The 24,306-nt window shown below is 36.6% G+C and overlaps 2 protein-coding genes across 2 annotated transcripts; both read right to left on the bottom strand.

The window, feature by feature from the left end:
• Positions 1-1,400: 1,400 nt before the first annotated feature.
• nrn1a (neuritin 1a) lies at positions 1,401-7,758 on the bottom strand. The gene is made up of 3 exons (XM_058765933.1): positions 7,333-7,758; positions 4,577-4,721; positions 1,401-3,035 (listed from the first exon to the last, which is right to left on the bottom strand). Exons 1-3 carry the CDS (start codon positions 7,388-7,390, stop codon positions 2,807-2,809), a joined length of 432 nt encoding a protein of 143 aa, XP_058621916.1. The 5' UTR covers positions 7,391-7,758; the 3' UTR covers positions 1,401-2,806.
• Positions 7,759-10,628: 2,870 nt separating this feature from the next.
• On the bottom strand, positions 10,629-23,499 carry LOC131533578 (coagulation factor XIII A chain-like). The gene is made up of 15 exons (XM_058765925.1): positions 23,466-23,499; positions 22,080-22,240; positions 19,472-19,657; positions 18,080-18,331; positions 17,854-17,972; positions 17,657-17,764; positions 15,746-15,923; positions 15,487-15,625; positions 15,302-15,405; positions 13,939-14,027; positions 13,666-13,819; positions 13,292-13,570; positions 13,045-13,205; positions 12,818-12,954; positions 10,629-11,571 (listed from the first exon to the last, which is right to left on the bottom strand). The coding sequence occupies exons 2-15, from the start codon at positions 22,210-22,212 to the stop codon at positions 11,433-11,435; spliced, it is 2,178 nt and encodes a 725-aa protein (XP_058621908.1). The 5' UTR covers positions 22,213-22,240; positions 23,466-23,499; the 3' UTR covers positions 10,629-11,432.
• Between the last annotated feature and the right edge of the window lie 807 nt (positions 23,500-24,306).

Raw genomic sequence — 24,306 nt, 5'->3', positions numbered from 1 at the left:
GACTTCAGTCCCATTCATGCCGTCTCACACCTCCAGGGAGAATACTAGTGCTCATTTTACCACTGGTCAAAGCTTGTATGTATCAAATAGAGCTGGTTTTGATACACAATCAGATTTATATTAATTTTCAGAAGAGCTGTACTTAATAAATAAGCGAAAAAGGAACGCTCTTATTTTATTTATCGTATCAAAGTAGCTTTAATGCATCTATTGTGAAATATACCAGTTCTGGTTTTTTTCCTCTCTTTTTTTTAAATGTAAAAACGTACATATTGTCTTCCTTTTGTACATTTCAAAAGATGTTTAAAGATTTTAACAGTTATTCTCTAAACCAGTTAAACTCCACGTTTAATGCTGGTTTGGATTCCATTTTGTGTGCAAAATATGCAGAATGCATTCAAAATGCAATTGAGAAAATGACCTTCTTTTGATTAGCATGTTCTCGGTTTCTGAATCAGATGTTTTTGATGTTTTGTCAAAATGTGGTGTTATTAATCTACTCGAATTAAAATGCAAAAAAAAAATCTTGAAGAAATGACGAATATTTATTTGTATTTATTGAAAGGATTATATTTGAAATGTTCTAGGCTACTTTATATATAAATATATATAATATATATTATATACATGTATATATTATATGTATATATATATATATATATATATATCCGTTTTGTTTATATCCGTCAAATAAAGTAAGGCGCTTTCATACGCTTAATAATCGTCTTGATATTCATGACTTAAAACATCAGGATATTTCTTCAATTTTTTTATGTATTTATTTTTTCTTGCAAACTTTGTACTTGGCTACACCACTTGCTGTGTTTAAATTAGTTCTAAATATTACTTGAAAATTATGGGTTTTTTTATGAATTTAAAGTTGTTGTTTTTTTATTATCTTTTGTTTATTGTGTTATTTGTCTTTGACGTACAACAGGAAAAGGCTGTAGCCTCTTGAAAAGGTGATAGACTAATGTTTCTTAAAATGTGTTCAGAATAAATACTTTTCCCTTGACTATCATTTTTCAATCTGGAGGTTGTTTTCGCTCAGACAAGCGCCTTATATGCTGCAGAAATGCGCTGAGCGCGGGGGAATCAATATGAAATGACTCTCTCTGCCACCTTATTAATAATGAAACAATACGTCTTCACTCCACAGAGTCTCGCCTTTGCGCGCGCCTGCGTGCTCGTTCACGCCCGTTTGGGGAGCTGGAAGAGAAACGCATGTGTGTTGAACGTACGCCTTGGAAATTTGATTTCTATTTTTGGCCATCGTTAATGAGTGCTCCTTTTATTCAGGCTGTGTATAACCGGTATGCATTAGGCTACATTAGATAAGATATTTTAGATGATGCATTGCAACCACCACAAAGGCTACCTCAATAAATAAACAACACAAATCTCTTTCAAACAGTAACTGTTTTTTATTTAATTCTTTTAAATACTTCTTTTTAGCAGTCTATTTTATATACCTGTATAATCAATCTGTTTTAAAACTGTTTCGGATAAAGTATCTCTCTTTTCATTTGACATACATCTCTTATTTACTTGTATGGTTTTGTATATTCAGGTATTTCATATGCAACATCCCCAGAAACGAACAAACGAACGAACAAACAAAATACACATCTTCTGAAGGCAGTGAAACATGGTCTATGCCTTGGCAACATCAAATAAAGCTAGCAAAATTCACGTCATCCAACTATTAATGTCAAGGTCCAGATACTGTCGTGCTACGATACTGTCGGGAGAAATACAGGCCACGCTTTACGTTGCAGTGTAATTAATTACTGTGTGTAAGTACTGCGTAATAGTAACGAACTACGTGTACTTGATGTGTAGGCTAATTGTTTTCTGGAGCTGCTTGCTTGTAGCCTAATTACACATTTGTTATATGCAACATGGACACTGTAATGTAAAGTGTTACCTTTATACTGTTATGTGTCCTACATAAAAAGAGACAATTCTTCTTTGAATGGAACAGAATAGCATTTTGGGAGAAAAAAAATGGCAACAGTCAACTATCTCACAGCCTCTTCATGGCTACATTTGACACTTCTTTGTTCCTTAATAAAGTATTTTATATATATGTATATATATATATATATATATTCTTTCTCTGCTCTCTTGTATGCCACTAAATAGATGCCTTTAATCATTCCTGAGGTTTATTTATTATAATTGTTATTATCATAATGAGCATTATTTATATTAGCATCGTTATTATTAGAGACTTTCTTATAATTTTCTGGATGGGTCAGCAAACCTTCTAACCCCCTCACACATCATCCATATACTTGGCTTGACTAAAATAAATTTGATAAATGAAAAACAAAATATTGACAAAGAGCATATAAAAAACAAATGGATGGGAGAATATTTCCTATCTTTCTATAATGCATGATGGCCGTTTAGAATGTGAAAAGCCTACAGTAATTATTCATTCATAACAGACGGTAATGTTATAAAATACTACGCTTCTAACCAGGACCTTTCAGAAATTCAGGCCGTCATTTCAACTCAATATCTGATAAATATTTCATGAAATCGACCCAGAGTCAGGCAAATGTGCTTGAGCATTCCCAGAAGACTTCTTCTTGCCATTGTCTCTTGCAAAAAAACGTCTTTTTCTCCAGATGAAATAGGTATATAAATCCATTTGGGTGAGGATGAATTTTGATCGTCATTACTTATTAATTCTTTTTTATTCTTGTGTTGATGGTTTGTCTGGTCTTTTCCTCTCTCTCTTTTCTTTCTTTTTTTTTTCTCTTCTTTGATTTTTTTCTTCGTCTTCTCTTCCCGTGGGTTAAAACTGCATCCACGTCACGAGCGCAGACAGTGCAGTTAGGATCAGCGTTACGCCGAACGGAACCGATGATCGGCTCGCGCCGTTCCCGCCCGCACACAGTTCAAACAAGCTGCCGCGAAAGTCCAGGTTTCTGGACTCTTTTTTCAGCTTCTCCCATAGATCTGTGGCTCCCTCCTGACAGTCTGCCAGAGCAGTGGTCGCACATGAATGGAAATCATCCCAGTAACTGCAAATCAAATATTTCAAACACAAAGCAAGAACTCATTACTCATCTCTGATTTGAGTCACGCTTCACTTTGCATTAACATATTCAAGTCGAACATATTGCATTATTGTTTTCTTATTATTATACATTTTCATTTTGTTTAGTTTTATAGTCTTTATTTTGTAAAGTAGGCTATTGTCCTAATTCTGTGGAAATTGAAACTCACATTTCTGAAAACAGATTTTATTTTATTTTTTGAAAATATTCTATATGTGGAAAGCAGTTTTGAGATTTGTTTTGCTTTCAATTAAAAAAAAACGCCACAGTTTCGGTTTATGCGTTTATGTCAACCTATTTGACTGCATTAAACCTCCGTTTTTATTTGCATTTTAAACACTAATAAAATAACATTAAGTAAATAATATTAAGTATCGTATTTTGTTTAGAAAATCCACATCAGTTTTGTACATTATAGCCTATCATATTCATCTCAGTTTGAATTATTCAGTTCATTTGAAGGTTAATAACAAAATATAGCTAGCATTAATGCAAAAAAATATATATACATAGGCAATACAATCCGCATAATTATGACATTATTCGAAACTCTATCCATTTTATAGCATGCATGAGTCCTCGTGCAGCCACGTGAGGGAGAAGACAGGGCAACCCGAGTTGTAATGCAGCTCCAAAGGGAAAAGTCTCCGCATCACGTGACTTCTAGTGCCCTCCCCTTCTCTCCCGCTCTCTTACAACTCCCATCCTGCGCACCACCCCCTTCCTCTATCCCACTCTCAAGCCTATCATTTATTAATTTATTTCAGGAACACACACCCACATTCTAAACTCTGCATCTACAAATGAACGCGCGCATGGTCACAAGTAGCCGCGGTCCAAATAAATTAGAATACACTACAATTGCGAAAAAAGAACATGCATTTACTTAAGCAAAAAAAAAAACATATGGATGAATTGTATAGTAGCCTATATGGAATAAAGTATATGGAAAATAAATGCAGTATCAGCTGCTTTGCCCTGGCCGGACACTTAGTGCAAATCCCCTTTTATATGCATCTAATTTTTGTAAAAAATAAAAAAATACAACTGAATGCTCTAAAAACGGAGCAGAGTGTAGGCTATATAAATAATTAAAAAAAAAAACGACAGGCAGATTTAATATCGAAAAAAAATTTGAAGGAAAGGGAAGTATAATTTCAGTCCCTGTAATAAGACACTGTTCCGTTTTGATTCGCTCAGTCACGGCTGTAAAAGATCCGGTTATTTTACAGGGCGGATCGCTTACAATAATCGTGCATTACCTCCCGATCCGATTATAGATGTTGACCTTTGGCCTTGGCGTGTAGAGATGGTTCATCTAATTGTAATTAACTGGGGAAATGTGAATAGTGCGTATACTGCCTGCACGGCTCTATTTCTGCTCATGGAGCTGTCGAATTAAACAAGGGGCCCCTTCTGCCATCTGGCTCCTCTCGCCGTTTCTCTCCCTCCCTACTCTCACACACGTATATTTCATCTGTTGTGTGTATGCATGTTTCCCTTACGTGCAGATGGTCTGAAGGTTTTCCTTCTCGTCCAGTTCCTGTGGATAGTTGGCCATGCTCTCTCCCAGATGAAGCAGGCAGGTGGAGAAACCTTTGAACACTGTTTCACATGTCCCAGTCGCTCGAACCGCCTGCAGCAGATAGGCTGGAAAACGAGAAATGAGCATAAATCAACTTTTTAAGGTTTTAAAACAACTTTATTATTGGAATCTTCCGGAATAGAGTTCAAGTTTTCTAGAAGGACTCGTTGCAATACAGCCTACGTATGTGTTCTTTGAATATATACTATTAGCGTTTATATTTTCTGTTCTTCGCTCATCTTATTTAATCATTTTGGTTATAAATAAATAAAGTCGAAGCGATTTTAAGACACACTAATGTGTGTGTGTGTGTGTGTTGCTTAGAATAATGTGTGTGTTGAGCATGAGGGTGGCGCGTGGACAAACGATGATGTAATGGTTTACATGAGGGTGGGGGTATGTGGGCTTGTGTGAGGTGAGATTTTCATTCTGAGTGATTTGTATTCCCCCTCCCCTTTTTTACACATCTAGAAAAGAGTATCTTTTTTGATGACAGATCTATTAGGGAACGTGAGAATATTTGGACACACATTGTTTTCCTTCCCTCTTCATTTGGGACTCGGTGAAGTACTGGGAGGTCACAACATGATCAATTGACCAGATCCCTTTGCTTAACGAACCTTCAACGCCAGTGGCTTCTTCTCAGGTTCGTTAAACAGCGAGATCTCTTGAATTGATTAAGTTGTTTCACTGTTCAAATCAGGCCCATTAACCGCTGTAGGAATATGGGCAAGATGCAAACACCCTGTTACACACCACACACACCCTATATATTTCAGAACTGTATCCTTACATTATATCAGACGCTTTGCATATCATATGCAATATTCATACCTTGCATCGATACACTGTGTGTGCGTTATATAGCCTACTCTAGCCAGTGTCCCTATGCCTGTATCTCCCTATGTTATTACATGGCTAAATTATACGTTGTATATTTGTCCCCATACATGTTATAGGATCCTACAATATTTTATATCCGTTATATGCTGTACATTCAACTATTCTATTCTACACGCATTATACGCTAAATAAAAAACGAAAAAGAAAATACAGATACAATCATGCCTATCTATTTTATCGTAAATCGTAAAAAGTCGTTTTTGCTGTATAGTCGTTTCGTGCATTCTTTATCGCCCACAGAATAAATAACTAAATGAACACATCCAGCAATGACACAAAATACTGAAGCGATAAAGCATAGCCTACTTAAAATGATTAAATTACTGTAAATATTCTTGACACATAGTATTACTGAGTAATGCCGCACCGTTGACGGCTTACATAACGAATTATCTCGCTATAATTGTGATATCACGGACAGATCGCCCTTTTCGTCTACACGAATCGCCTATGATAAACATTACAAGCATATTCCTCCAACAGATCATACTAAGTAAAAATAAATGCGGAAATGCGATGCCTTGTAGGCATATTATAGCTACTCTCTATAACATGTTTCGTGAATTTTTATTAAAATTATTGAAATATTCAGACCTCAACATGGCGGATACGAGGATGCGAAATACAAAGATGCTCATACAGCTTGCCTTGGAAAGCCATGTATTAATGGGATGTATGCTTTCATATTGAAAATACAGTTCAGTCCTCCCTGTCTTAATTTTCTTTACTGGAATAAACAGTCACAAAAGACAACGCTGCGAATAAACGGTGAATTTTTAAAATCGTTTTTCGTTGTAGGCACGATGATCTATATTTAGAAACAACTGAGCATCTAATATAGACTCACCTATCCTACTGTACTAGTGGTCACGACCACTTTACTAGACCCTGTCAGCGGTACCGGTGTCAACCTGGCTCCGCATAATCTGTTCAATGAAGTCAGGAGGGGGTTTATGGCAAATTAATGTAGTTCAGTTCGGTAACCGCACCAGCTTTTTCACTAACAACCACGATTCATAGCTACTGATTTCATCCTAATGCACAACATGCAATTTTCATTGCAGAGCCCTAACAAGAAAGCCATTTAAAAACGTACAATATTACACGAACAAGACCTGGCATCTTCTGTAGCTATATTCTCATTTGCTACCAATTATTTTTCGCTAAATTATAAGTAAATTATATTTTGTGGTCATTGCGTTATTTGTAAAGGGACACATGGGATCATATAAAACTGATGATGCATGTATAGAACCTACTATTTGCAAGCAAAATCTGTTAATTCGATCATTTTAATGCGTATTTCCTGTTTCGTTTTTTCAATATTTGTTTGAATAAATTATTATGGAGAGGATCGGGCGGTCCCACACTTTCACCAACTTGCTCCAATAAGATCCTACCGGGCTTTATTTTTCGGAACGCTCTCCAACATTTAATGGAGATGCAATCCATTATTATCCCATTGTTATACATTTAAAACACTATTATTAAGTAGGCTATTTTCTTAGTCAAGACCCAGATCTCAGTCAGTTGTAAACCTTTAAATCGCAGTCGGGACAGTAGCATTGCAATTAAAATATCCAACACACACTCACATAACAAAATGGCATATATGAATAAATCTATACATTTATGGGCTTCAATATAGCCTTGACTATGAATTATAAGGTGTTAACCTATAGGCTAAGTATCTATATAAAAGAAAAACAAGATTAAAAAAGGAAAAGTCAGCCCATCCCAAAATATACAACAGAAATAGCCTAATCGACTTACCTATTTGAACAGCAAGAAACAATGAAATATATCTTCCAGACAAAGTTAATCCCATCATACGTCCAGTAAAACCATTGGAGTATATGCCGATTTTAGATAGTTGTGAGGGGAAAAGATTGCCAAAACTGAGCGTTGAACATCGCTGTTTAGTTCACGCAGCTATTGAGAAACTCTTTGTGATTTTTCCCGTTGTCGGCGCGGCGCAGTGAAGTGAAATGGTGCACCCCGTTAAGAGAAGGCGGTAATGCCTCGTGTTTTTTCTCTCCCTTCTTCACGCCCACATCTCAAGCTTGACGTAAAATTCACCGTCGGACTCCCCACTTCTCTATTTTCTCATTTGCTAGACCGGGCTGGCCCCTTCTCCCCCCTCTCGCACTGTACTGGCATTTCAGGGATTGCGGAGATGTCCGTATATCTGCTCTCCGGTGGTCTCACCTATCCACCCTCCCGCAATGAAGCTTACACGTGGACTCGTGACCCATATATGGATACACGTGCAGATTTCATTGCTCCAGGGTGCCGAGACTGAAACATGCACGAATTTTGCTAGACTGAGGGTGCATGATGAGGTTGGCAGTTAAGGTTGCCTGAGGTTGGTTATAGGCCATACTCCCTCTTAATGACATGATGACCGTGATGTATGGTAGGATAGCCTCATTTATGGAAATGTGACCCTGCACCTTGCAGACTTGGGCGCTATAACACAGTTTGATTAATGAAGTGCCCACATTTTATTTTGAGTCTTATTAATGCAGAGCTAATCGTTATTGATGATTTGTTTATGACTTAAATACTCTAGCAAGGTTATCAAGGTCTGACCGAGCTGAATTGAGGTAAAAGAAGCAGACTGTGCAATTTTAATGATTACTGGCAAAATCAATTTTTTTGTGAATCGCGAATGGCCCATGAAGAACTTTTAACACCTGATAGACTGACACTATATTAAAACCACTTTACACACAAGTGTCAATGATGCCATATTTTTACATACCGAGTAATACTAATAAATTAGAAGTTGTAATCTGTTACTGAAAATTGTGAAATACACCCTATTAAGAATAATTGTACATGGGCTGAGATGAGTTACGTTACAACTGAGAGAAAGGTGATGTCTGTATCACTGAAAAAGTTCTTACCGTGCTGACGTCAGCAGAATTTGTAGTCAACCAATGAGTACTGAGTATTGATGCACACCATTTTTTTTTCCCAGAGACTCTGACTTCAGGAGAAGAATACTAAAAAGTTACCTAGGGCATTTATAGCTGAAGGAGAATCCGACCAGTGAGTAGAAACCGTGTGCTCCTCGCTGCTGAGTAATTAGGTCCCCTGACAGTTCATTTAGAGTCCAGACTATACAGAACCCAAGAGACGGATGCCCTGAGGGCTCTTCACAATATAATCGATTTTTTTGGTCATTGACAGTATGGATTACTTTTACTATTTGATATTAGTTAAATGAATGGCGGGCTATATTTGTCATCACGTAAATCTTCAAACTGAATGTATATGTCATGTAAATGTATGTCAATAGATGAGCATTATAATTAGTGCAAATTCGTGCGTTTAACCTTTCGAGAACAATGAGCAGTTGCATAACCGAAAAAAAAAAAAAAAGCCTGCATTGTGTGTTGCAATGCAGGGAAGGATGCAATATCATGGATTTAATTTATAGAGAATGCCATAGGAGTCCAAACAATAGCAGGTTTTTATTCATGTTTTGTCTCCATCTAGTGGCGGAGGTGTGCAACAAAAAGTATAATATATCTAGGTTATGTGATCTCTTTGATTAGAAAAGCAAATATTTTTTGGCTGATACAAATAATATTACACAGCCAGTCTTGGCGGAATATCTAAAAATCCTGAGTGAACAGAGTTAAACGAACTGTCATTTCGACAGCATAGGGAATCCCTGTTTAATGTGTTTGTCCCAGTGTTACCCAATTACTCCGTATAGCTTGAGAGGTTTTCCGTGGTGACTCATTCAGGTGGGCGCGGGGAGGGCTTAGGGAAAGCAGGGGAGAGAGAAGGGGGTATTCCAGCAGCACTGATGCAGTGGAGGCTGTCTAAACCATGTTTCATTAATATGGAGGGAGTGGAGTGTGAATGAGGTAAGGCACCAATTGCGTCAGCAGAGTTTTCCTTTCTTTTGTGAAAATAGGCGAAGCAGATTCTGTCTGCATTCGAATGACAAGAATGAAGTGCAATGAAATGATTCTGTGCTTTATTAGTATGATGAAACGAAGCTCATTGATGCAGATTAAAGTCAGGCTACATTAACCCTGCTGAAAAAAACAATAGAACCCTGCCCAAAACACAATAGAAAATGTAATGGTTTCAATGGTTATTATGGGAATTGTATTGGTTTTAATGGAAACTATAATGGTGTGTACTGGTATGTGATGGATTCTATTGGTGGGATGTTAAATCCTATTGGAAAAATGCCCAAAACACACTACAAAAAGGAATTTTGTAATGGTTTTACTGGAAAAAGCTAATGGTTTATAATGGTATTTTAATGGAAACCATTGGAATTTCTGTGATGGTTTCTATTGGGCTATTTCTATTGTTTGTTTGTTTTTTAGCAGGGAAGATGGACAGTTAGCTGTTTTTGGACTTGTTGCATGCTATTCCTGAAATGAAAATTGCTCGTCTTCATAATATTTTATGAGATAACTTCAAAAACAACTTTCCATTTCGACTGACATTATGTGGACTAGTTATTTAAGCAATCAAATGTTTAAAGGACTGCCCACTTTTACATGGGGTCGGTGAGTAGCTGCGTTTTCAATCGTTTCGCTGCCAAAATCCTTCGGCCTTTCCCGAAAACAGGCCCAGTGTTATAGGCAAAATATTGGAAAGCGCATGATTGTCTTTAAAACGAACATTATTAAATCTTCTCGGATGATATTAAATCGTCTCATCAACCCCATCCCTCCAACCAACTTCAGGATTTCTTGCCGGGTTTTTTTTCACGAATTTTCACGATTTTATCCCCGATTTTTCATTCGCCGATAAATGCACGTAATCGGAGGCAAACCGGTGGTCGTTCACGTGCGTGAGTGCTAGCAACTCCATGATCAGGGGTTCGATTCATAAGGAATGCATGAAAAACTGTTAATTAGTATATAAAGTCCCGCTCTAGTTTTTAACATTGAATATTTCATTACACTGAAAAATGCATAGAAGTAAAATGGGTTGCGAATGGCATTTCATGAGCAAGATTAGTAGATTTGTTTTTGCAGGTGGTGTTGATATCTTAATGAGGATTTGCAGTATAACAAATAAAATAATCAAAATTGCTTTCATTCTGAAGTTTTATTGTTAGTTTATATTAGTAAAACACGGTCAGTGGCATTTTAGCAGATAAAATATGCAACATATTCTGATTAATACACTCCGATTAATACAGTTAATTAATACATGTTTAATACATTTTAATTAAGGCACCCAACCAAAACAACAGTCATGTCATTTAGATTTATGTGTAATTTCAGAAAATCTTTTACATTCACTTCTTAAATTTTAATAGACCTTTGTTATTTCATAGATTTAAGTTTGTCATACATTCAGACTTCTGTGTGTATGAGTACACAACATGCACTTCTCACATTGCTGTTTCTGGTTTATGTAGGTCATATTTTTCTGTGAGCATTGAACATTTTGCACACCCACAAAAACATTATCCTTCAAGTGCATACCTGCCAACATTCTCCTGCTTTTTCCACTCTTCCTCCCAGTCCCAATTTACAACTTATCCTGATAACTGCATGATTTCTTGCATCCGCACTTTGCTAATCAGAATGTATCCCAGACAGGTTGAGAGTGACTGTGCATGCTGTATCGGCACTTAATGTTTGATTGTGTGTATTTTGTAGAGTTAAATGAGTTTACAAATGAAAACTTTTTGGTAAAAATGTTGAAAACACTCTGTGTTTTTAACAACTCAGTGTTGGAAGGCGTGGGTGTAAAGAAAAAAAAAATTAACACTAGCTTGTATTTCAATAATATTTGTGAAGAAAGCAAAGCAATTCAGCAAAATGGTAATGGAAACCCTTTTTCTCTCTTTTCTCTCTGGTTCCCTCGTGGAACTCCGTTATCCATTACTGCACAAAGATTTCCAGCTCACTGGTGACCTGCCTCACTGCAACGCAGTCCAGACACGCTATCAGCACCTTCGTCCCAGCAGACTCAGGGGTGATCGTGTCTTTATATTGCAGTGTGCCCCCAGGTGCGATCTGACTGCAAATGGAAATGAATATAGTTGTATATGCATCAAAAATACTGTATGTCAGTACTTCACTTCAAAACTAACAGTTAAAAGCAAACTGATCATGGGCCATAAGCACAAAACATTTTTCTTACCACTAAGAGCAGTAAAAGTTCTTAAGTAAGATTTTCCTCTTAAAACCTTTTCACAAAGCTGCTGAGACCAACTTTTATCAAGGAATGAGTAGAAATCTTAAGCTAAGAGGAAAATAAAAATGTTACCATATTCAAAAAAGATAAAACATAAATTTAAAAAAAAAAATGTTGCTACGCTATTCAAGTAAAGAATTTAAAATAAAAATGTTGCCATACTTCAAAAAAGACGTTTTTTTAAAAATGTAGGCTAATGTCATATATAAAGAATAGTAAGACGTGCAAACATAAAAGAAAACCAAAATGGACTCATGAACAGCTGTTAACTCTTGCCCAACTTGTACATGAAATAAGGACATAATAAATAAAGGGAAATTATCATGAAATGTTTATGAAAATCTTTACGTTCTGAGTCAGATTGCCAACAACAGCCATTTTAGGATTGTTTGTGATTTGGGTTTAGTGACTTAGGAGTCCTCTTCACTACCCCTAACTTATCACAGATTTAGGAGCTGATTTTAGTGCTAAAACGCTTTGTAAAATACTCTTAGAACAAAAATGTACGAGTCCTGAAGTTGGGGCTTAGACGCACTCATTATTTTTAAGAGTTTCTCCTAAATCTGCAATTTAGGAGATACTTTTAGCCTTAAGATGTTTTGTGAATATGACCCTTGATTTACACACTATGCTGGCAACAAAACAATATATAAAAATAATAAAACAATGTTTGTAGAATATCACCACATCTGCTAAGAAAAAAAAAAAGTTACCAAACGTATTATCAAATCATATGTCAGTGCTCTGTAACACAAAAATCTCCAAGAATGTGCTCTATTTCTTTGAAATGACTCGGCGAACAGTGTCACCGTTTCACCGTTCACCTAAAGTTGAGAAAACTTAAAAGTTTTTTGAGTTTCTCAATGTTTTTGTACAAACTGAAAACAACAAGATCTGCTGAAGCTGGTTGCCTTAAACTTTTACATTTTCTCAACAAGATTTTTTTTTACAGTGTTGTAGTCTTATTCTGTTGAGTGTTTTATTGTGTGTTTAGTCATCTATTCACTTGCTGACAATGAAAATCTGAGGAACTGAAAATAAATATGACAGAGAGGTTATTCCATCTTACTCGTATGTTTTCACTTTGGTTGAAATCAGACCAGGGCTTTCTAGGCGCAGCTGAACGTTTTTCAGGATGAAGTTAAAGGGATTTTGGAACGACACGGTGACCATGAAATCCTTGCCGACCTGGGGTGTTCCAGTCACCTGTGGATTGTTTATAATGACTGTTAACCAACATTAAAGATCAAATGCATCACACATGTTCCTCTGTGACTCGCAAAGGAGGATGTATACCGTAATTGTGAGTTCAGGAGGACGGAGGGCGACAACTTTCATTGCCATAACGCCCGCGCTAGTTTCCTGAACGCGTCCAAACACCAAAAAGAGCAAGTTGGACTGTTCCACCAGGTAGGGCATGTACTCTGAAGCTTTGACATCGATCATCACTTCCGTGGCTGTAAAATGATTTTCAGAAATTAAGCTAAGTGATCTTAAATGCATGTGCCCTAAACTTACAAAAAACTTGTAAAGTCAGACTCACTTTGCCAGGCATCCAATGTTGCAGTTTTGTTGTCAAGCATAAAGGTTGAGCTGGTGACGCCTGTGTAGTATGCCACACAGCCAGTGATGGTGAAACTGAGGGTGCACATTTGGCTGTCCTGGTTCTTAATGTATAATGTCAGCTGGAAGTTTTCACCCATTTTGATGTTGCCGACCTGGAGCTCGATCTCCACACCTGTTTCATCGAGATGCGTGTAATCCCTGGAAGGAACGCCACGGCGCACTGCCATCTGCATGGCCTGCCTATCCTTGTCACTACCTGGAGTCAGGATGAAGGTTGAAGGATGGCAGGGAAGGGGATAGGGAATGTGTGATCACCCATGCCCAGGTGTTTTTGGACCAAATGAAGCTTACCTTCTGGGTATTTATAGGTAGAAGTGATGTCCTCATAGTTGTTACTGTTTACGCTTTTGGTGACAATGAGCTTTCCAACATGCGTGGTGTCCACATAGCTGATATTTGTGTTTCCGTACTTATCAGACTGATGGTAAACCACATCACTGTTCAGCTGGAGACAGAAGAAAGAGTTTTCCCATTTTTTAAATGCATTTTGCTGCTGATATTTTAAGATCTTGTAAACTAAAGAAGTGGTAAGTAAACATCAAAGAAAATTGACAAGTTTCTTACCTCCGCAAAGACAAACCTTGCATCAAATGGATAGCTGAGCTCTCCATCTTTAACAGCATTGACAGACGTTGGGCCACATCGATAAAGTCCTGAAAGAGAGAGGGAAATCATTTTTAAAGCGTTTCATTTATGCAAATGGAATAGAACTACCATCTTATAATGTCAAGGTACTGAACAATTGTACCACCAGTACAATATTATAAAAGATCCACATTTATAGGTTACACTGTGTTTCAAATGCATAAGGTCAGAGCAGATGCCAAAACCCCAAACCTCAGACATCCCTCAAATCTCCAAGCAGATGGAGGGTCTAAATGTAGGCCTTTAAAAGTCTAGCATACTATTTCAAGCTTTTGGTGCTTTCCATGAACAGGGTACAAAACAGGGCTTGAAAGACAGATTTTTCCTCATTTTTAAAGTATTAGTTAAGTCTGAAAAATATTGTTTGGCCAAATATAAATATTTGCTGTTTGGTCACTTTTTTTCTTTTCTTTTTTCATCCCCGTTACCCCAATTTGTGACACACCTAAATTCATTTTAAAACCATGTTTTTTTTTGTGTTTTTTTTTGCATTTATTTTCTTGCAACAAAAATGTATTAAAATGATGAATAAAAAATGAAAACCTTTATAAGTTTATAGCTCACAATTGTGAGTTTATTTCTCACAGCTCTGAGAAAAGAAGCCAGAATTGCAAGAAAAAAGTCAGTATCCCAATTGTGAGAAAAAAAATCCGAATTGCGAGAAAGAATTGTATCAGAATTGTGAGATATAAACTCGCAATTGCAAGAAAAAAGTGAGAATTGCTTGTTTATTTCCCACAATTCTGACTATAATGCGAAATTGCAAGGTTATATCTCCCGATTCTGAATTTACAACACGCAATTGCGAGGTACACTCTTTTAGATATAAAAACGTTTTCCCTCATCGGACTTTATAACTCACTGAGAGAGTCAGAATTGTGAGATATAAACTCACAACTGAAAGAAAAGTCTATATCCCGCAATTTGGGGGATAACTCACAATTCTGACTTTTTTCTCGCAATTGTGAGTTTCTGTAAGAAAAGCTCTGAGAAAAGAAGTAAAGAGAGAAGAACTCACAATTGCACTAAAAAAAGTCAGAGAAAATTTTGAGAAAAGTCAGAAGAATTGCCAGTTTAAATCCTACAATTCTGATTGTAATTTGCAGTTGCGAGTTTATATCTCACATTTCTGAGAAGAAAGTCAGAATAAAGAGTCACAATTACCTTGTTTTTTAAATTCAGTGGTGGAAATGGCTTCCATAATTCATAGATAGTGTCTCCTAACCTTACCAGTTAACTTTAGAGGAAGGCCAGTGTAAATAGAAGATGTGGAGGATAATACCTTCACTGGTCTCCTGAGGGGTGCTGTCGACCACCTGCCAGCCAGAGTATTTTTCAGGCAGATCAGGTCTCCTCATGTACACCTCATTCCAGCTGTGGTAGTTCCTGTGAAACACAGTGTTATTGTCACTATACAACATTTAACCATCATCAGCTTTCAGACTGTGTATGCTTTGTGTATCTCACCAGATTGAATCTCTCGTTTCTCTTCTGCTCATTCTCCCATCTACGTCCACTATAATGTCTGTCTTCAGGTTGCCCGTGTTGTCGTGAGCAGAGACGTAATTGGTGACGACTCGTGTGGGGATCCCGAGACAACGCAAAACTGAGTGGGATCATTACAGTGCAATGGTTATGCCAAAGTCCTTTTAGCAACCTGAATTTCAATATCCTTTTAATAACCTCAATTTCAGAACCAATAATGAATGTGCCGTTGCTAACTCACAAGTGTTCAGCACACCGGCAAACACCCAGCACTGAGCAAAGCACACAGGCACACAGCCGTCTCTGGCATATTTGAGCAGGATTTCAGGACTTCCTGTCCAGGCAGTGGGTGCCGTGCCAATGGAGTAATCACCACTCCACTTTCCAACCAGGACACCATTGTCGTTTTGGGCGTTTATCTGAAAATATACCACCAAAAAGCCTACATATATATGCTATGTGAATTTATTTAAGACCAGCTGGAATTACGTCAGAAAGTAAAAAAAAAAAAATATATATATATATATATATATTGTAGGAGGAAACCAAAGAGAAAATTGTACAATTGGTCTATAAACTTATTAGTTATAGTGTATGCATTATTTTTTATAATTCCAGCAAAAATGCAACTCAACTTGATAGTTGGTGATTGCCATGCTTTTTTTTTTTTTTTTTTCAATTTTATATAAAAGAGTAGTTTCGACATTTACATCAAACCTCCAGCTGCTCTTTCCCCACCACTGATGGAATTTTCCAGCTTTCTGTGTTCTCACTGTTACACAGTAGGTGGTGCTATTACACATTTTCTGATTACTTAATGTACTGAATGTCTGGATTAAAATATGGTGAAGAAGCAGCAGAAACAAGCAATAGCATATGCATATGTAAAATAACGTGATCAAACATTAAACAGCTCTTGCATTAATCAAACTTGCCTAACGCTAGAATGAAATGTTGACCCTGGAATGGTTTATGACTGGACAAGCTTTGGTGTTGATGGAAGCGATCAGTGGTGTGAAGTATTATAGCATATGTAATTAGCTACTGTACTTGCATATCTTTTTGGGTACTTTGTAGTTTTACTGAGCATCAAAGATATTAGCAACATTTATAAGTATTTAAGTATACATACTCTTTACTCCAATACATTTGGAATGAGTAATGCAATTATGTGTTACATTTTACACGGCACCAGGGGCCTCATTTATAAAGCATGTGGATGCTCAGATTTGATCGTAGTGTGTGCATACGCTTAAATCCACGCCAGCACTCATATTTGTAAAAACACTCTTTGACATGGAAAAATGCTTAGCGTCACGTCAGGATCTGAGCAGGGTCGCCGTGATTTTGCCAAGTAAGACATGTTCCTGGATCAACATCTTTTGTTGATCCTGGATCAACATTATTGTCCAAAAATATAGACTTAACCCAATCCCTACCCCTAAACCTAATCCTACCCATAATTTATTCCTAAAATCAGTGAGAAATGATAGCTGATTAACAAGGGTGTCAAAGCACCTAACCCTGATCATAAGCCTAAAACTTATATTTCCTGAAAAGTTATCCCTCAATTCTGATTGGTTGATTGGAATGACGTTCCAGGATCAACAAAGATGTTGATCCAGGAACATGTTGTACTTGGTGAAATCACGCTCACCGTCTGAGCAGACGTACGCACTTTTTCTTGTCGGAGTACTGCAGGTTTTTGAAAACGTAAGCTGTTCTTGCAGCTCGCTGTTCTAAATTATGATGATTGGTGATATTTTATATGTTAATGACATTAATTAGGAGTCGTTTACAAGGCAGAGAGCTGAAACCATTCAGTTGCGTGCAAGTTCAAGAGCATTCGCGATTCATAGATCTCACATCTTAAAGAGTAAAATAAGGTATCTGTACTTTTACTCAAGTTTTGCTCATCGATCTGAATCTGATGTGGATGACGTGTTTGACAAAAATGCAATTTTCTCAGCTTTTTGTAAAAAAAAAAATGTTGCTATTTCTTTGAAACTTGCCCACGTTCAAGTGTTGATTAAAAAAAAAAGAATGCATGAAGCATGTATTTGTTTTGTTTTTGTATAAAAACAGAGGCTCAATTCTTTCTTTTGACATGTTGCATGTTTAGATATTCATACAACAAAATATGAAATCTTACCAGGGCTGATCCCTGCCGAACTAATTCAATGGCATTTCCACGGTACATCAGAGGAACTTTCCCAGCATCCAGAACCAAAAGACAGGCATCCAGAACCCCTTGTTCAAACTACAGGAAACCATATAAAATGTTAATTAAGGTATCAGGTTAGAACATATGTTTTCTTCGTGAAGAAACATCTCCAGAAAACTGCCAACCTGGCCGTAGTTCCATGAACGGGAGGTTACGTTGTTGAATTCTCCATTGTAGATGATCCCCACATCATTCATCACATACTCCTGTCTATCGTTATCTCTGGACACATACACTGGATCCGCTATGTGGCAACATACAGTATATGAGATACATGCATTATGATCTATGAAAATCATAAGGTTTGTTGCGATGTTTGTACGTAATACAAAGTGTTATACTTGTACTCACCGGGGTCCCAAGGATTGAACAACACATAGAAATCAGTTTTGGGGTTACTTGGAGTGCGCTGTTTTCCCATATCAGTTATCACTGTTACAAAGGTGCGGAAGCGGCCAATGATGCAGTTGGCGTCAGGTGTTATGCCCACTGCCACATCATTGCCTTGCATGCCAATCATGCGACTCTTCCAGCGCCTGTCACGTTTCTCTCTTCCAATGGACACAGTGATGTAGGTACCCTTGTTTTCATCAGGTGAACTGCCTGTGAGGACAGATGTATGCCTATTAAATGAACATTCTGTCATCGTTTTCTCATTCCAAACTCGTACGACTTTCTTTCCAATGTCAAACACAAAAGATGATATTTTGTATGTCTGAAGCAGCTGAAGAAAAGTCTTGCTCATACAATAAAAGTCACTGGGGTTCAAAACGGGGTCAGAAATTAACTTTTCCATTAAAGGGATAGTTCACCCAAAAATGAAAATTCTGTCATTAATTACTTCCTCATGTCATTCCAAACCCATCAGACCTTCGTTCATCCCAGACGAGCCTGCTTCGGGGCTCTTTTAAGGGCAGTCGTGGCCTAATGGATAGAGAGTCGGACTTGTAACCCGAAGGTCACGGGTTCGAGTCTCAGGTACTTATTGTCTGGATCGAAACACAGCAAAGAAGAAGTAGAAATAAGCAATCACGTGTGTAAGCAGATGCATACGTAAAATAATGCGATCATTACACAGGATAAATCAAAACTGCCTAATGTTACAGAAATAAATGATGAAGTGGTTTAAGACTGTCACCCCAAAAAACACTTGACCCTCCAACTTCTGCACACTCTAGTAGTCTATATTATTTATTTTCTGTCTACTTTTCTTCTTTGGTAACACTTTAGAATAGCGAACACTTATTCACTATTAAATACGACTTTTCCCTCAATACATTACTAATTTGCTGCTTATTAATAGTTAGTGCGGTAGTTGTTAAGTTTAGGTATTGGGTAGAATTAGGGATGTAGAATAAGGTCATGTAGAATAAGGCATTAAATGTGCTTAATTACTACTAATAAATGGCTTATATTCTAGTAATATGCATGCTAATAAGCAACTAGTTAAGAGACCCTAAAACAAAATGTTACCCTTGTTTTCTTTTTATCTATTATAAAAAATTTCAATTTTATCTACGTTTTCTTTTTATTTATCATAAAATTCTTAAAAAAGAAAATTACATGTACTGCGTTAGACTACCCAGGACTTCTACAGTCACAGCATTTAAATATTGTTGCTCTTTTGTTGGTTTGATTGTTTTGATTGTTATCATTTGTAAGTCAATTTGGATAAAAGCGTCTGCTCAAAATTGATTAAATGTAATGTAAATGTAAATTAGTTGTTTTGAAAGATCTGCTCACCAATCATGAACTCGATCTGGACGTTGTCCTGCTGGTTATTGAAGGGTCGGCTATACCTGATGTTGATGATGAACTCTTTATTCCTGCGCACAATGAGGCAGGTGTTCTTGTACTTGCTGGTGTTGTGCGCTTTCTTGTTGTCCGTCACACGCATATCAACATTCAGTACTGAGAGAGCTTGTGTTGCTGGGAAAAAAAAGACAAACAACTTACATGATCTGTTGAATACAAACATTCTTGCAGTTTCAGAGCAATTAAAAAAAAAAAAAAAAACATATTAAAACATTGAGTGGTGTTAAAGGCTTCCTTATCGTCTAATCATGCTAATGATAATGGATGAGCATCTACAACCTTTTAAGTTTGGCAGTAGTTATCTGTCTCTGACATTTTGTGTAAAAGACTTGAGCAATGACAAATTGCTAATAGCAATATATACATAATAAAATGCAAATATCAGGTATTGTCCATTTTTAAAGAGACTGAACTATTTTGATTTGAAAAATGTACAGAACTGGATGAAATATAATGTATATTTATGATCAGCGTGGCCATATATAACACCTAAAAGGAGGACACTTTGCAGGATGCCGTGAATCCAGGATAAAAACTAAAAAAATAATCCCAAACCCATAAACAGTGATAGAAACTTTTCCATTAGGGGTGATATTTAAATCGATTTCCAGAGGCATTTTTTAACCTTTGTGAAGGCAACTTTTGTAACCCTTTTACTGTAAATGTATGCTTTCATTTAAATGTTTAAATTTATTCAATAAATGCAATTAGAATAATAAGACATAATAGAACTGTTACCAATCAAAATCCATCTTTGAGCTGTAGAGGTGGCTCAAAGATGTACGTACGCATACACAGTTTACAACTGTATAAGTATAATGTTATAAGATTAATGTTTTAGAAACAAAATATACTGAAGATAGAAATATAGAAATGTTGGAAAAAAAGAAAAAAAAAATACTTTAAAAATGAAACTAAAGCCACAGTAGGTTGGAACAAGATCGATTGATTCTTTCATTCATTCATTTATCTGATTTAATGGCTGATTCAATCAGAAATGAAGCAAGTGATTCTTCCTTATGAATGGGTCATTGAATCAATGACTCAGGCGATTCATTTAAAAATGAATTGATTAATTGATTAAACTGACTTGGAACTACCTGTGCATTAAAACGGTTTTACTGCATCACTGTAAAAAGTGATAAGTTGACTTAACTTAAAAAAATTGAGGAAACCCGTTGCCTTAAAATTTTTAAGTAAATGATAATTAAAAAAATAAGTTAATTGAATCGTCAAGTTCACTTAACTTAAAAAAAAAAAAAAAAAAGATTATTTACTTAATCATTTTAAGGCAACGGGTTTCCTCAAATTTTTTTTAAGTTAAATCAACTTATCACTTTTTACAGTGTACCTGCCAACCAATCAGAATCCAGTATTCAGACAGACCATGGATTAATTAATAATATACCATTGGATAAAGTATAAAAGAGTGATGATCTAAAAAGGAGAACAAGTGAGCATTCGGCTCTAGTCTGCGCTGGGAGACGGATCAAATTCACACCCCAGCATATGTATGTACACTGTAAAAAGTTATAAGTTGACTTAACTTAAAAAAAATTGAGGAAACCCGTTGCCTTTTTTTTGTAAATTTTTAAGTAAATGATAATTGAAAAAATAAGTTAATTGAATTGTCAAGTTCACTTAACTTTTTTTTTTTTTTAATTATTATGTACTTAATCATTTTAAGGCAACGGGGTTTTTTTTTAAGAAATGTATTTTTTTTTTTTTTTTTTTTAAGTTAAGTCAACTTTCACTTTTTACAGTGTAGGTTGGGGTTAAATGATGTGCTTCCTTTACATAGAGTGTGACTGATTGCAAAATCGAAAGTGAACATTCAGCATTGATCATTCAAATGAGATTTCAATACCGATACAATACAATATTGATAGCGGCTCTCTGATGTGCTAAAATTATATACAATATTAGAATGTTTGCGGGAGCGGGAAGTAATGGTCAGAAATTCAGCAGGAGCGGGCTTGAAAACTGTCTCGCACAGGGCTCTAAGCTGTAGTTTTTTTTTTCTTTCTTTTTTTCGCGCTAGCCCATCTCCACCCCAATCATTAGTGCCATTTTGTTCTGTCTTTGACAGCACATATAGGACAATTTTTGTAATAGCCCCATAAACAAAATTGATCTCAAATTTAATTCAAGCACTTTCAAGGACCTTGTTTTCAAGTACTTTCCAGGCCTTGAATCCATATGTCTGAAATTCAAGTACTTTCAAGAAGTGTGGGAACCCTGTTAAAAAACAGAATGTCTGTCCTAAACCGGATGGATGGCCTCACTATTTATAACAGACATTTCATTCCACTCAGTCCGCCATCTTGGGTCAGAAAAAGGCATATAATGGTGTCTGTATAGGCAGCTCAATAGATTTTAGAACAGTGCGATATTGTCATCTTAGCTGGGTTTGCCATTTTAAGGGTGTGGTGTCAAAACTCTGGGTGTGATTTAAGGAAAAAATGACACTTTGACTTCTAAATGTGTTCATTTTCAAACGCTTAGTTCAGCTGAATATGAATGAATAGAACTTTACTTGGTGCTCTCGGTGTCACGCCTTCCAAAGCCTCATACTCAGGTGGGTTAAACTCCTCTAAGTTTGAGCTGGCAAAGGTAATACGGCCGCGTTGGGATACCCAAGACTGAGTGGTATAGATTGGACGTAACATGATGTACACAAGATGTCTTGACGTTTGCCTGGAGGACAGATCAATGTTAATGTTAGACTTTAAAATACAGAGACTTTACCTTTGGTGCATGCCTAAGACATACATCTGGAGATTTGTGACAGCTGCAGAGGAGAGGAGAGATAGGTGTGTGCATGTGCGCTGAATGAACGAGACTTTATCTATTTCTTTCTGTCTGCCCCTGTGGGAAGATATGATGCAATGTGGTGTTAGACTATTTTAGGAAAGCCAAACTCTCAGTGAAACTGTGAGAATCATAAAGCACTGATGAAATATCATTCTCAACTGAGCAATGCAGTACCAGCAGCAGCAGCAGCCTTCCTGTCACAGACTCATCACTGACACAGTTACTCAGAACATTGTTCAAAAGTTTGGATTCCGTAAGATTTTTTACGTTTTCGAAAGAGGTCTCTTCTGCTCACCGAGGCTGCATTTGTTTGATCAAAAATACAGTAAAATAGCAATACTGTGAAACAATTGTACAATTGAAAATAACTGTTTTCTATGTAAACATATTGTAAAATGTAATTTATTCCTGTGATCAAAGCTGAATTTTCAGCATTATTGCTCCAGTCTTCAGTGTCACATGATCCTCCAGAAATCATTCTAATATGCTGATTTGCCGCTCAAGAAACATTTCTGATTATTAGCAATGTTGAAAACTGTGGTGCTGCCCAATCTTTTTGTGGAAATTGCCACAGTTTTTCATATCAGGGCGAATAGAAATATTTGAAACAGAAATCTTCTGTGACATTATAAACGTCTTTACTGCCCCTTTTGATTAATTTAATGCACCGTGCTGAATAAAAATTCATTTCTTAGAAAAAATACTCAACCCAAACTTTTTTTTTCTCTTTATGTAAGATAAATACAATTATTGCATTGCTTAATAATCTCAAGTCATCATACATCACTGATGAGTTTATTAAGTAAACTAAATAAACAAATTACACGTTGCCACAATTTACTAATTTGCTCCCTTGTTTTAGTAAATCGTTTTGATTGAACTAAAATGAGGGAACAAATTAGTAAGTGATGGCCACAAATGAAAAAGTTGTGCAAACGCGTTCTTAATTTGTGACCAACACACAACAGTTTTATTTCAGTGTATCAATGTGAGAGAATTATGCAGAGAACTGTTAAAAACTACAGAGTTAAAATTGAAAGCAAAGTATTAAAAACGGAAATCAAAGCTCAGAAATTTCAGAAAGAGTCGTTAGAAGTGCTGAACTCACGTTCTCTGTAGAAGAGGAGATGGTCTGCTGAGAAGCTCCAGGCAGATGTGCTCATGAAGAGCCCCATTCTGATTAATATAGGCTCAGGACTTCCTCTTCCACTGAAGAAAAACACCTCCATGGAACCAGAGCAAGTCAAGATGATCCCAAGATCAGGTCAGTCTGACACACAAATCTGTGACCTCGCTTCTGATTCTTGATGACAGCAGCATATTTCAGACCATCAACAACATGACAAACATTCAGACAATTACAGTGCTTTTTACTAATAAAGCATATCGCTACAAAACTATGAAATATGTTCTATGACAGTGACTACTATGAGTAATATGTTATTTCCAATTGTCTTTTATTTCATGAGGTTCACAAGAGATCAGAGACCATTCCTTCATCCACAATCACTCCAGACCCTTTGGGTGCATGATGGTGCTTCTTCTCTTCAGGTCACTCATGTTCTACAGGGTTCAGGTCAGAGGACTGGAATGGCCAGCAGAAGCTTGGTTTTGTGCGCAGTGACCCATTCTTGTGTTGTTTTTGAGGTTTGTGTTTGGATTATTGTCCGGTTGGAAGATCCAAACATGGCCCATTATAAGATTTCTAACAGAGTCGGTCACTTTTTGATTTTTTTATCTGTTGGTATTTGATAGAATCCATGATGCCGTGTGTCTAAACAAGATGTCCAGGACCTCCAGCAGAAATATAGGCCCACAACATCAAAAACACAGCAGTATATTTCATTGTACACATGGGGTACTTTTTATCCCTGTGTTCACCAAACCCATCTTGAGTGTTTGCTGCTAAAAAGCTCATTTTTTAGTTTCATCTGACCACAGAAGCCAGT

The sequence above is a fragment of the Onychostoma macrolepis genome, chromosome 24 (genome assembly GCF_012432095.1).
Source record: "Onychostoma macrolepis isolate SWU-2019 chromosome 24, ASM1243209v1, whole genome shotgun sequence".
In the NCBI taxonomy this organism is placed as follows: Eukaryota; Metazoa; Chordata; class Actinopteri; order Cypriniformes; family Cyprinidae; genus Onychostoma; species Onychostoma macrolepis.
The sequence above is the reverse complement of the archived record's forward strand: the minus strand, read 5'-3'. Positions and strand labels throughout refer to the sequence as shown.

Bases quoted from the DNA above. Each gene is read 5' to 3' on its own strand.
- nrn1a (XM_058765933.1), bottom strand. From the start codon at position 7,390: ATGATGGGATTAACTTTGTCTGGAAGATATATTTCATTGTTTCTTGCT. The intron at 4,722-7,332 runs GTAAGTCGATTA...CTCGTTTTCCAG, and splicing joins GTTTCTTGCTGTTCAAATAG to CCTATCTGCTGCAGGCGGTT. The intron at 3,036-4,576 runs GTAAGGGAAACA...TTTGATTTGCAG, and splicing joins AACCTTCAGACCATCTGCAC to TTACTGGGATGATTTCCATT.
- LOC131533578 (XM_058765925.1), bottom strand. From the start codon at position 22,212: ATGTTACGTCCAATCTATACCACTCAGTCTTGGGTATCCCAACGCGGC. The intron at 15,924-17,656 runs GTAAGATTTCAT...GTATATTTTCAG, and splicing joins TTCGGCAGGGATCAGCCCTG to ATAAACGCCCAAAACGACAA. The intron at 15,406-15,486 runs GTGAGATACACA...TGTGTTTCACAG, and splicing joins GAAACGAGAGATTCAATCTG to GAACTACCACAGCTGGAATG.